Below are 14476 nucleotides of genomic sequence, written 5' to 3'. Positions count from 1 at the left end.
AGCCTAGAAGAGGCCCTGGATTGCTAACAAGTTCTCTGCATATATTTAAATGCACATGTATTTAGGCACCTTTTCTTTCTTGTTGTTACACTGCATAGGCAGGTATAGGTTTGCATATATCTTCCATAGAGAAAGAACAATGGAAGTTGGGGGGATGCTGAATTTAAATAAATATTTAATTCATGAAAATTATCTTATATGTTTTAAAATGCTATTTAAGGCTATTTTTATTCTCTAGAAAGCGCTTATTATAGGTAAATTACACGTTTTACTACCGGAGCGTTAGGCTTGCCATTAGTACAAATTTAAGGCACTGCAAAGGCCAGTAGATAATGTTAATTTCAAATACAGAAACTAAATATATTTTGCACCTTTTTATTACTCATTTTCTTTTACATTTTATCGACTACTTTTTATCTTAACTATATGTCTTTACATGCTGCAATCATAATGTACTGTAATGGTATTAATATTTTATAGAATCTGTATTTATAGTTCTTTATTTAGAAACAATGCAGTCGGTCTGCAGATCTTTGAATCCTTCTGGAATGGTGCCCTCCAAATAATGATAAATTACTTGTGCAGTATGCCATTTGCTAATTATATCCATGATTTACTGCAGAGCAAGACTTAAATCATTCATTTCAGTCTTGCGTAACAGTGCCATAAAATTTTTAGGTTTAAAAATGGTTTCCATGTGTATAATTTAAACAAATTTCTGAGCTATTGTATACACAAAATATTGCAACCATCCATTTGTTACATACTTTGTCTTTTTAAACTTCTACTTTTAATGATCACTGTGGTTGAAATTATTATGCTTAATTTTCATAATCATAGCTTTTAAATCTACAGCAGTTTTCACATGTTAGATAAAGAAAAAGATAGCTAATTGTGTGTAGATAGTATGTCATTCCTGAATAGTCCCAACTGGTACAAAATCATTAAAAAAGCTTAAGACTACGAATTATTCTTCTATTAAAAAACAGTTGTTCTATAACTAATTATTACTTTGAGCTGCTTTGTTTCAAAGAACAAATGTTGATCCTTCCATCCCTGCTCCACACACCGAAATGCAATAAACATATATGTTCTTTCTTTTATCTCTTGTACTCCAATCTGCAGGTGAGAAACCCTACAAATGCCCCCATTGTGATTATGCTGGTACTCAGTCTGCATCCTTAAAGTACCACTTAGAACGACACCATCGGGAACGACAAAATGGTGCTGGGCCACTCTCTGGGCAGCCTCCAAACCAGGATCATAAAGATGAGACAACAAGCAAAGCATCTCTTTTTATCAGGCCGGACATTCTGAGGGGAGCTTTCAAGGGTCTCCCAGGAATTGATTTCAGAGGTGGCACTGTCTCTCAGCAATGGACATCAGGAATGCTTTCATCTGGGGACCATTCAGGGCAGACTGTAGGCCTATCTTCTGAGACTTCTTCAGAGACTCTCAAGGGCTCTGACCTACCTTCCAAAGGTACACACTTTTCTGAAATTGGACGGGCCTATCAGAGCATCGTAGGCAATGGGGTCAACTTCCAAGGCTCTCTGCAAGCCTTCATGGACAGTTTTGTCTTGAGCTCTTTGAAGAAGGAGAAGGAAGTGAAGGACAAGGCCCTATCAGATCCACTTTCCATGAAAGTCCATGGACCAGATGGTGAGGAAAAAAATAGTGGAAAATCCTCCCAGAGGAAATCGGAGAAATCTCAGTATGAACCCCTGGATTTGTCTGTAAGGCCAGATGCAGCTTCTCTCCCAGGCTCCTCCGTGACCGTTCAAGATAACATTGCATGGCATGGCTGCTTGTTTTGTTCCTTTACAACTTCATCAATGGAGTTGATGGCCCTTCATCTCCAGGCCAATCACTTAGGCAAAACTAGACGCAAAGACAGTGCTTTGGTAGCTACAGGAAATGGCAAGGACCAAGCCAGGGAAGTGAGCAAAATTGGCTTGCTCCCTTCTACAGTACAATCTGGAAAAGAGGTGGGAATCCCCAATGTGATTAGCCACCTAGACTCGACTTCTGAGAAGATGGCCCAATGTCATGGCAAAGAGACTATGGGAGAACAAAAGAACTCTGCCTGGTCTGGACATATGGATCCACCATTTTGCAACTTCACTTCAGACTTCTACAAACAATTTGGTGTTTACCCAGGAGTCATGGGTTCGGGAGCCTCCTGTGCTACTAGTGAGCCTGATGGAAAAGTGCAGCTTGAAGATGACTCAACGATCCTGCTCCCTGAGTCTGTGAACAAAAATGCTACTGACGACCTATCAGATATTGCCTCATCTGAAGACATGGAATCTTCCAAGGAGGAAAACAATGAAGAGGAGGATATTGAGACAGAACCCGAAATAATGAGCAAACCACTGTCTGTCCTTAACAAGGATAGCAGCAACGATGGAGGAGACAGCCTTCCCAACACGGTCGCCTCCCAGCCGGCCCAAGGACTTGTCTCATCTTTGACCCAAACATCCGAGAAGCAGTGGCATGGCCCAAATCTTCTTCCATCCCATGACACCTCCACAGGGGTGATGAAAGCAGAACAGATCCCAGGACCGCAGGTCCTAGAGAAGCAGATGAACATGTTGTCAGTCCTAAGAGCCTATAGCTCTGAAGGCTTAGCAGCCTTTAATGGACTTTCGAGTAGCACAGCAAGTAGTGGATGTGTCAAGAGACCAGACTTGTGTGGTAAGTTTTAGAATCCTCTTTCTTGAGTTCCTTTCTCAAAAGATGAGTGCCAAATGGTGCATTAAAAAATAAATAAATAAATAGGGCAAAATGTTCGTTATAGAATTTGGAATTAAACATAGTAACGCTGTATGTGCAATTTAGACAATCATGCAATGACTCCATTTTTAAAAAAGACATTTTTGAAATCATACTGTTTTCCTATTTGTGTCATCCAAGTCTAGAGAACCTGTGTGAGGGACACGGAGAAGGGGACCCACAGTATTGACTGCACATGTTTTTAACCATATTTTGGAGGGAAAAATTTATATAACAATAATAATGATAATAATAATAATAATAAAAAAGACATGATAACTTGAAAACTTTTTAGTATTTCAACTTCTCTCTCAGACTCCTAAGAGAAATTCTCAATGCTTTGCTAAGCCAGCCTTGCTTTCTTAAACTTTTCTTGATGTTGACTTGGAAGATACTAAAATCACCTAACACTAACCAAAATCCAGACCAAGTGACTGCCTGGGCCTCTCTCTAATTAGGGAGTCAGGATTTAAGGCTTTTGTGATTCAGTTTGAAGAAAGCAGAAGGCAATGGTCTTTAATTATCCAGGGCTTAGATTATTGTCTGTTGGCAGTTCTAACAGGGGCTATATGGCAGTGAGTTGCCTGATTAGGAGTGTTCCTACAGGTAACTTAAAGGCTATGATCCCATTTATCCCTGATTATTCCTACATAATCTAGCCTTTAAACTGGCATTACACATTACACTTACACTTCCTCATAAAGCATAGTTGCCCCATGGTGGTTTTTTTCTTTGTTTTGTTTTTAAACAAAGTTGGAGCCATCTGGATGGATATAAAATTGGGGGGAAAGCAGGATGGAGGAAACAGGCTATTCTGCAAGCATAGGTATCCTCAACTCTAAGTAGTTCTGTGAAAAAAACACTTCTCAGACCCTACTTAGTCCCTTTGCAACTACTTGTCCAGTCCAAGAAAATAAACTAATGGAGGAAAAAGAGATGATGGCAAGTGTTGTAGTGTCTATAATCTAGAAATGGATTTTAACTGCGATTTTTCTTTTTCTGATTTAAAAAAATATTAAAGGGAATCTTTCCATCAGAGAGAACTTCTGGCCACAGGAGGCTGCTTCCTATCATCAAGTAGCAGGCTACAGGAAACAGTAGTCTGGCTGCATAAATTGAATTGATGTATTGCTCCTTTCCCTCCCCTTCCCTAATTCACTGAGAAAGGAATCGGGTAGTCAGAAATATTTTTTTTGAATTGTCAAAAATCACTAAATGGATTTCTGACAGCTCAAAAAAATATTGACAGTTCCTTATGCCACATGATTCACAAAGCCCCATTAGCCATACCCCCAGATCTATTTTTAGCCAAATACAATTCATTACTTTTGAAGTTGTTAAAAAAAAATTATTTAAAAGGGGGGGAAAAAGGAAAGGAGTTAAATGGTGCTTCTCAAGAAGAAAAGAAAAAATTGGACTGACTTTTAAGTGTTCTATTTTTTTTTTAAAGTTTGAGATTGGGGCTTTTTTTTTAAAGTCTATTTTCAGTTCTTTTAACTACCTACATAGGACCATAGTTACTGCCAGGAATCCATGCATCAGAAAAGATCAAAAACTGGCATGTTAGTAAGCTCATTATTATTGAAATGAGCTCATATTACCCCTATTAATTTTTCCATCTTCCTATCAATGCAGCAGGAAGACTGCCTGCCTTTGATGAAGCCCGCCCAATGGTATCCTATTTAACTGGAGGCATGGGGGGCTGGGGAGCACAGCTCAACAACATTAGAGAGTCTGTTCCATTTTGTAAGCTATTTCCACCGAAGCTGCAATGTGAGTCCTCCCCACTTCCCTCCCAAAATAGCAGCTCACGACTCCCAGCTGACATTTCCATTGGTATGTACAAAAACAGTTCTTAATCAAGCCCTCAGCCATTGTAGTGTAGCAGCCATGATGCGTGCCTACCCCTCTCCACCAAGAAGAGATTAATGCTGTTAAACTTGCAAACTTCATGGGAATACCTCACTCTTATTCCATTCCTTCCCCCCCCCCCATTATGGGTACCATGTCTGTCTTCTCCTGTCCATAATCTGGGTTCACCATAAAACAATTTTTCTGGATCTCTATGGGATGGGATAGCTAACCTGGAAGCTGCCTTCCCATTAGCTTGTCTTCCATACCTTACTCTGAAATCTCCTTATTGGTCCTTCAGAATCTGTTTTATAAGGGGACAAACACAATTGTCTTTATTCCTGATCATGAACAAGTTCTAAGTACAGGACATCTGTGAATCCCTGGGAGGAAGAGGTAAAACATAACAAAACAAAAACAGACAAACAAAAAACAGCAGCCTTTTTACTCAAACTCTCTCTGTAGTTTGCTTTTCTGCCCTGACTTTTCCTAGAACACATTTGATTGTTTCAAGGAGTCAAAACACACACACATATTGCTCCTTGACATTCTAAATGTAATTAACATTAACACTGTAATTAAATGTCCTTGGGTGATCATTTCCCTCTACTTCTCTGTCCTGACCTGAGATAGATAGGTATTTCAAAGTTAGGTCTGTCTAAATCCAACTTCATTCAAGTCACAGGTTAAAGTCTAAAATGGTATCTCTGCACTCAAATCAGAATAGAATAATGAGTCTATGATTGAAATAAGTGAAAGGTGAAATTCAGAGAAAAAAAGATGACATTCAGGCCCTAAGATAAATCCCTCCCCCATAAATTTGCATACGTAGATCCATGTTTGTAGGAGTGAGGTTACCATATTGTTGTGTTTGGGAGTTTTGTTGTTATTTTTTTCCTGAAGGGAATCTCTGTTTTCTTTGTCTCATAGAAACATATGGAAGAAATATCTATCTCATAGCTAACCCAGCAGATAGTAGTCAGCTCACCAAAAAGTTCAGCAGATCACCTAATATTTCCCAGTAGATAGAACCTCATATAATTCTGAGAACCTGTAAGTTGTTAAATAGTACCTATGTTTAGACCATGTTTGATATAGTAAGACAGATTTCTCATACCTGAAGTCTTATTTTTTTTGCTAGATCTATGATTTTGTTTATGTAGGCATTAACTCTCTGAAACAATTCAAATCAGCAGCTGCTCTGTAATTTAGCCTTAGAGGGGGTACTCAGGGGTTAAGTAATTTATCTGGTATCACCCAGCTGGCATATGAAAAAGTGGGGAATGAACATAGGGTGTGAAGCCCATTCTCTACAGCTTCACATCTAACTTTTTTTAAGTATTACTTAATATCTTTCAAGTATTGGACCTGGGAGGCAATGCTAATTTGTACACCTGGAATTATAAGAATAGCCTATAAATTTCTTCCTAATTATTAAACTAGAAAGAAAGAGGGTGGCAGCATAGTTGGAAGTCCTGAGTTCAAGCTCTGCCACTGAGAGATATCCTTTGGTTGACTACATACAAGTTATTTAACTTTCTAATGTCTCATTCAACTCTCCAAGACTATATAAAAACAAATTGCTGTTCTTCATTGGTGGAAGGAGTTTCCCACATTGATTAATTCAGAGGTCCAGAGAAAATAAGTAGATATTTTCAAATTTAAAAAATGAAGAAAGAGAAACAAGAGAGAAACAAAATCGACACCTTCATTTCATTGGTGGAGAGTACAGATTTTTTTTTATGGTGGCACTTATATAACCTACACATTTTTTAACTTGTAATGCACAAACTTTGATATCAAAGAGCCAATGTAGGAATTTTCAAATATATTATCTTTTTACCCAAGAAATTGTAGTTTCAAGATAGCTTGGCAGATACGAGATACTTTTGAAGGGTCTAGAGGGACAAATAGCACTATTTGAAGAGCCATTTTAGATGAAGTTGGATGACACAACTTTATTTTGTTAGTATAGGTCAAATCTCCTTACTAGTTAAATCCCATTTTGCCTTATTCCACCACCATAAAATATCAGCTTAATGAAGAGATTTCCAAGTTCCAGCAGATGGCCTATTGGCTTTGAAGAGCCATCTTTACAAAGGAACTCCAGTATCAGCAAAAAAATTGGATGTGCCCTTGAAGCTTTCTGTGAGAGGATGTTTGACCTTTACTTAACATTTGGATCAAGACAGAAACCCTACAGCTACTTGTTAGAGCAGGACCAGTATTTACACAGTGGGATAGTGTCTTGGCCAGCAAATTATTTGACTCAAGCAAGAACTAGAAAGAGAACTTACTTTCCAAATAGGTGGAACTTGGCCCTGTGCTGTCCAATATTATTGATCAAATAACTCAGTAGATGGGAGAGATGGATGTGTTTAGGGATAACATAGAACTAGGAGGGATAATTAATATGTTGGGTTAGAGAATCAGAATGCAAAAAAAGTCTCAGTCTTTGCAGTCAGGGGCCATGTATGATATGAAGGGCCATAGTTGAATATGAATTTTCATCAAGTCCGACTTGTGTTAAAAATATCCTATAAATATAGAAGAGGAGATATAATGAGAATAGTTTATGTAAAAAGTTCAGCGGGCTTCAAATACAATACAAGTTAACAATACAACATGGCAGTTTAATACTAATGAAATGATTAGGCTTCATATACTGATGCATAGTGTCCAGAATGATGGGGTCCCCCATTATGTTCTGTCCTATTAGAACACATCTGGAATAATATGTGCAGTTATGGATATCACATTCAGGATTATTATTGATAAGCAGGCCCCTTTCAGAAGAAAGGTGTGATTTGGGATGGTGAGTAAGAAGTTTGGAAATCATGACATGAAAATTCTTTGAAGGAACAAGGAATAGAGGAGACTTAAAAGGAAAATGTTTTGCTATCTTCAAGTATTTGGTGGACTGTCATGGAGGACAAAATTATTAGATTTGTTTTGCATAATTCTCAGATCATTGATCTGAAGTTGCTGAGGCAGATTCTGGCTCCATGTAAGAAAAGACTTCCTCTCCATTAGAGATACCCCAAAGTGGAATGAGCTAACTCAGAGATTATAAGTTATACCAGATGGAAGTTGGAAAACAACTTATTCAGATGTTGTAGAGTGAGCTTTTTAGGTAAGGTAGGAAGAGATCTCAGAGATCCTTTCACAGATAGATGCCCCCCTGAGATTCCACAATCTATTTTACACTTCTCTGACACCAAGAGGCTCTCCTGGAAATTTTACACTAGCCACCAGAAAAGGAATGTTCTGTTTTGTTTACTCAAATATATCTAGACTTTTCAAAGGCTGGTATGAGACGTGACTGCAGGACACTGGGTTTGTAAATACATCAAAGCACACACTTTATCAGAAAATGCTTCCCTCTCTGGATTATCTGTCTTTGAGGAGATGCCAGGCAATGCCTTGTCCTGCACTTTAGGTACAGAAGTTTAGTTGGTTGCTTGGGCTTTAGGATTGCCACAGGTAGTTCTGTCTCTCTCCTCTGATATCAGACTTAACTTTTGCTCTCATGTATCTTAGGTTTTCTCTGCAAATCCAAAGAGCGAGGTTGATAGAAAACCCCTTAGAGCATGTTGAATAGAAAATAAGTTGACTACCACATTTCTCCTTGACCCTTAGAGTCTCCATTATAAAACCAGACAGATGCTGCTCACCTCTCCCTCTCCCTCTTTCCAAAAAATCAAGGTGTTATATAGGTCAAAATGCACACATATATACATGTCTCTAGGAACATTTATTTATATACATGTGTTATATATAAACATATACATGTTTGTCACAAAACCCAGCATTAGTCTGAAAGATAATATACCATTAGATAGTATGTCAAATCAGGTATTTCAATCCTCAGAAAGACCTAGTAAGAAACTTAGGCTTAATAATTATTGAGGTTAATACTAATTGCTGAGCTCTATTTCTATAAATTGCACCCTTTAAACTGTTTTGTAGAAAAGTCATTTTGCAAAAGAATGAGAAAATTTGAGAAAACTCCCCCCTGTAACAACCTCAAGAAAAAGGAGCATTTTCTCTCCAGTGGGACCTCCTAAAATGGAGGAGATTTGGTTTGAGGTGACTAGATTATATCATAAGGATTTGGGGGGAGGGGGCAGTGTGAAAGTCCCCAGTTTAGCTTCTATGAACTAGAAGTACAGGGTAGTATATGTCCTTGTGGTTGCCCTCAGGCTCAGAATGAGTACAGGAGCCCAGCAGAGACTCATATGGGAGCAGCAGCAAGAGAGAGCAAGACTGGGCAGTGACTGAAGCAATGAAGTTTCTGTCTACTACAGTGGGGAACAAGTAAAAGAGAAGGAAAAGTCACAGAAGAGATACTATATTGTACAATAAAAGAGCTGTGGGGATCATTGAGAATTCATCTAGATCTCCTTTTATTTATAGGTAGAGTAGACAGACATCTGCATCTTTTAGGGTCTCCAAATGGCTACAGTATTTTAAAACTTTAGGAAAGCCATTCTACAGGAACCCTTAATGACGTCCTTAGGCTTCACTAATTTCCAGTGCCAGGAAATATAAGCTTCTGTATTCACACCACAGCCAAAAGGCATCAAGTTATGGCAGAAAGACCAATGGGTTAGTATTCAGGGATCTAGATTCTTGTCTAAGTTCTATTTCTAATTTGATATGTGACCTAAGATAAGTAGCAGTATTTCCTGGCCTCAGCTTCCTCAATTCCTAAAATAGATTTAATATTATCTTACCTACTCTCAAAAGAATAGTATGAGAATAAAATGGGGAAAGAGATATTAAAGTACTTTTTAAAAATTAGTGTTGAAATATCAGTAGGCATCATTGTACTTTTCAATTTGGATCCTCGAATTTCCACTCAACTTCAAATGAAGCCATCTCCCCAACTTGGAGAGACATTCTTGGGTGGAAGGTTAGTACAAAGTAAATCAAGTCAGATGGTCAACACATCTCTTAATAGTAATGAACCTTTTCATCTCTATAGGCACATCACTATAACTATAGGACCACTGGGAGCTTTGACAATGAATTAAAAGGAGAGGGATATGTCATATTTCCTCTTTCAAACTTTTTGACCCTAGTGTCCATCAGGCTAGGTTACTGGTGAATTGAGATTGGCCTGAGAAAGTTAGTTTTGAAAATAATCCTATTGATTCTATTATGATTATACCAAATTATTAGTATTGCCTAATAGCAGTGGAGGTAGGAAAGTGGTAATTATGTGCAGTAAAAAAAGACTCCAGTGTAGCTTTTACCAGAAAATGGTGAATTTCTTATCATAAATTAGAGGCTTTTAGCAGTGATCTGGCAATTGTAAGTGAAAGCACTTAAAAATGATAAAAGGCTAAACAAATATAAGGTACTATCATTTTCTTTGGGGTGATCATTAGGATAATCCTGGGTTCAAGGATGATACAGTAAACATGGACCATTCTGAAGCAGAACATTGGGTAGGATGGGAAGATTGAAATCAAAATTGATTGAGATGTCCCAGGCAAAATCAAATAAAAACAACAGAAGTCAATTAAGTCATGACTTTGGGACATAGCAGAAGTGTACTGTATAGGACTCTGGCCTTTCTCGAGTGCATGTCAATACTTTGAGAGACAGCAATAATGAATTGAGTTTACTTCAAGACAGGAAAGCCTGAGTTCAAGTCTTGCCCCCGACACATTCTGTCTTATGTAACCCCGAATAAGTCATTGAACCATTTATGTCTCCAGAGAACTCTCTAAGCCTATGAGTTGGCTGTAATAATTGAGAGAATTTCCTCCCCAGGTGTTTCTTATTCCAATGAAATCACAGATCTAGTAAAAAAAAAAAAGAATATTAATACCTTGAATCATTCTTTTAGTTAGATGGGCCATTTAGAACCATGGCTGTGCCGAATCCCAAACCTCAGGATATGGAATTGCTTTTGAATGGTACCTATCATGAAATCTGTATTTGACAATTTAACTATTAACTCTAATCAGAGCTGTTGGTGTCAAGTCAGCATGGTCACTAGGCTTTGAATTTACACATCCTGGCCCTGGATTAGCTGCACATGAGGCAAATGGATTCTGCCTCAATATCAAGCAGCTGCTGACTATTTGGAGTTTGCTCTCATGCACTCTTTCTCATAAGTCTCACAATACAGCTGGCATGATGGTACCACCTGACCCTTCCATCTCTAGGCAGAAGCCTTACAAAAGGTTGCCCTTTCTTTTCCTTTTTCATTCTCATGGGCATCAGTGAAGGTGGCTTTCTCTTGACTTGATCCCCTGACAAGATGCTCAGTTCTGGACAGGATTCCATTTGCTTCCTTCCTCCTTTTGCTTCTTTATCCCCATTGAGGTAGAGGCTGTATCTCGTGTAGTGACATTAAACCAAACTCCTATGGCATTTTTGTCTCCTCCTCCTCCTTGATTATTATTATTGTTTTTTAATTAAAAGGGAATGCCACTGATGTGATGTCATTTGCACCACAGGATAACAGGACTGTTGTGTGAATCTCATTGTGTTTGCCAAATGGTCCACCAGTCATTTCAGAACAAACAAATGGATGGTGGCTGTAAGTCTGCAAACACTGGTGACATTTAGCTGTGTTTATGTTCCTTTCTTTTTGCTGCATATTTTTGGCTCAAAAAACTACTATCTCAATCCACAGAGTTTCTTAATCGGGAGCAAAGTCTATATAGCTTTAACTGAGGGAAGTAAGTCCTTGGATGCCATCACACCCTCCCACCTAGTAACCAGTCGAGGTTACGGGGAAAGAGGAGGGACATCATCAGTTTTTAGACTCTCAGTTTTTAAACATCGTAGCAGAGGAGGGAGACAGGTGTTTGTTAGAGCCAACATCTCACTGCTTGAGGGAATGCCGACTCTCAGACTAGGTCAGCTCTCCCATACTCATCAGAAACAAATATTTCCCCAGCTCCCTAATAGGGTTGCTTGGCCTTTCTCTCCTTTGTAACTGTTTTTGTTTGTTTGTTTGTTGTTTTTAGTCTTTGCCAACTCCAAATGATGATTTGAATTGAGAGCCCTCTAGATATATGCTGAGTCTTAGCTGCTGAAAGATACATTTTTCCCAGCCTCTATTTGTAAAGCCCAGGTTTCATATAAACAGTAATTATCTGCTATTACTTGGATCTGATAGACAGTACCTCTATATCTAATTACCAACCTGCTCTAATAATTCAGCCCATTCTTGCTTTAGCCAGGAATTGAAGGACCAAATTTATAAATATTGCTTTATCATCTCTTGCATTAAACAATTAGAAATTGTGGTGTTAGCCTAGCTCTCAAATGTATCTAGCTAGCTAGGAATTATTTCAGGATTGTTTAATAAATCTGCCCATTTTCTTGCAGGTAAGTGACCCCCAGTTCTATTCGGTATATCTGGAGTTGCTATTGCCCTCCCATTCTCCTCGATGATTACCTGCAGCTTGTTAATTATGTAAAGCCAAGAGAAGAATGTATACACATATGTGTGTTTAATAAATAATGACTATTGGCACAGGTATGTGTATACACAAGGCACACCAACCTACAATATCTATAACAAATAACCACGGATGGCTAAAAATACTGGCCCATATGTTCATCTATTAGTCATGGATTTTGAAGGATTAGTCACTCAAATTTGAAGGAAAATTCTCAGTAAAAATTTAGGTCCCAAGGGACAAATCCTTGTGAAATGGAGCCCCACCCCCATCTGTTTACATGTCCATTCACCTGTGGGAAAACCTAATCTCGGAATAAATACACACACATACATACACATACATGCACAAACACAAAAATACACATACACACATCCTTAATGGCGCTGTACTGCCTCAATCATGCACTCAACAGGATATGTCCACAACAAGTGTGCTCATGTGCGCGTGTAAGTGGGTGTTGCTTGTACATTCACTACAGGTCTCTAAAGATTTGGCCCCAAGATTTTTTTTTTTTTGCTGCTGCTTGAGTGTCTAATTGTCCTGTATTTTGTAACTCTTTAGAAGAATACAGAAAAGTGCAGTCTTTATCTTTCTTCATATTCTTTAAGCAGTAATATTGCTAGTTTAATATTGTGTCAGGTCCTAATATGAACCAGGAGGAGATGACAGTAGAATTCAGTGAACAGCACCTTGACATCCACAATTTAAAAAATGGTGATTGAAGCGAACTGTGTAAACTTGTACTGGGTTATCGTGTGCTTTGGAATAGAGTATTGTTGAAGTAATTAGAAAATATATTAAGGTTTTCCTGGTAATGAAGGCATGTAAGTTATAATAATTGTAGCTTTCTGAATAAGTGTCAAACTATATCTTTAAATGTGCTGTACGTGGAGTTACAAGTTAGGTCACCTATGAATGGAATGTAAAACAATACAAAAACTGCTTCAATAACTTATCTTGGTATTGCTAATAAAAAAAAAGCTGTGAAACATTAGTGTAGTTTGGAGTCATTATGTTAATTCATTCTACAACCGATCCTTTCCCCCTCCTTCCTCTTCGTCCTCCCCGAAGTCCTTGTGTTGGAAGCTTCCACAGGACCTTTGGGCAATGCTTTTTATGCCAGCCCTCAGACCGAGCAACCTGTGGCACAAGTGGTTGCATTTTTTCATCTGTCTATAGACATACTCCATAACCAACCACTCATGAAAATGTGAATGTCAACTGTTCTCCTGATTTGAGAGGGTTTTGTACAGTGCTCAATGGGAGTACCTGTGTGTGTGAGCCATGAGTGTATGTGTATGTGTATGTGTGTGTGTGCTTGTATGCTTATGTATGTGTGCCTGTGTGAGTTCAGGTTTATCTGCGCGTCTTTCAGGGATGTGTCATGAACCAACTCTACCATGCAGGCTCATGTGAAATGCTTACTCTGGAAACATGGGGCACCTAGGCACAGAGAAAGTAAGGCCTTCCCCAATACTGCTCTCCGAGTCCCCTATAAAATAATGCAAAGCAGAACTGTAACTAGCAATTTTGGCTCCGGGAACCAGGGCAAACAAAAAAACGAAATAAAAATCACACAAAAGAACTCACTTTTATTTCATGTTTATTTGAGCTGACATGGGAGGAAAGAGACAGACCCTGGTACATAAGACTTTTTAGAGGGGTGCTCCAAATGCAGGATCACCAACTTCCCTTGGATAGGAATCCCAGACACTATGAGGTGTTTGTAGGCCACAAGGCTTGCAGGCAATAGGTAGGAGTTCACCTGAGTTTGATCACTGGGTATAGGAAGGGTACCATCTGGGAATTTCCTATTTTCACTAATTATTTGTGCTAACTCATGTCTTCAAATCAGTCACTGTGTAACTGAATGACTGTGAGTATGATATATCAGTGCCCTCTGAATGTTAGGGCCCTGAAGCAAAGCTCAGTTTGTCCCATTCTAGTTATATCTCTGGTCAGAGGAAGCTATGTAAATCAAATCTTTTTATAACAAAAATTTGAAAAGGCTCTTAAAGTCTTAAAATTTGGCAGGATGAGATTATCAAACTATTGACTGGGGCTTGGGAACCACATTGTTGTGCCCGTTTTTGATGATGCCATTCAGCCTATTACCCTCAAATTTGGGGGAGATTTTTACCATGAGCCATGTTATGAGACATTGTCTTAATTACATTTCACCTGCCTCCTGGCTTGGAGAAAAGAGTAGGCAATACCTACTCTTTCTCTCTCTTGGCCTTTATTTCCAATGCTGTCTCATCCTAGATAAGAGCTGCTTCTGAGAGAAAGTGCCCACACTTCTCCACACAAATTGGAAAATTTGAATATGGAGGTTCCTTTCCCACCTCTACTTATGCCCCTAAATATCTACTACATAGGTGACAGAGCAGGGAGGGGGAGCAGAAACATAGTGGAATTCA

The 14476-nt window shown here is 38.6% G+C and overlaps 1 protein-coding gene across 15 annotated transcripts in view; it reads left to right on the top strand.

Annotated features, from left to right (window-relative positions):
* Positions 1-14476, top strand: part of ZNF536 (zinc finger protein 536) — a 622265-nt gene that overhangs the window by 412327 nt on the left and 195462 nt on the right. For 5 of the 15 annotated variants that reach the window (XM_056812231.1, XM_007474794.3, XM_007474796.3 and 2 more), the window contains one exon: positions 1126-2697. In XM_056812231.1, the coding sequence (XP_056668209.1) occupies positions 1126-2697 (1572 nt within the window). Of the gene's footprint in view, positions 1-1125; positions 13051-14476 lie in introns of those variants that run through there. The other 10 variants (XM_056812227.1, XM_056812228.1, XM_056812233.1 and 7 more) reach the window with 3 other exon arrangements.

This window comes from Monodelphis domestica, chromosome 1 (assembly GCF_027887165.1).
Source record: "Monodelphis domestica isolate mMonDom1 chromosome 1, mMonDom1.pri, whole genome shotgun sequence".
Lineage (NCBI taxonomy): Eukaryota > Metazoa > Chordata > Mammalia > Didelphimorphia > Didelphidae > Monodelphis > Monodelphis domestica.
Note: the sequence above shows the minus strand (reverse complement) of the source record. Positions and strands in the feature narration are given on the sequence as shown.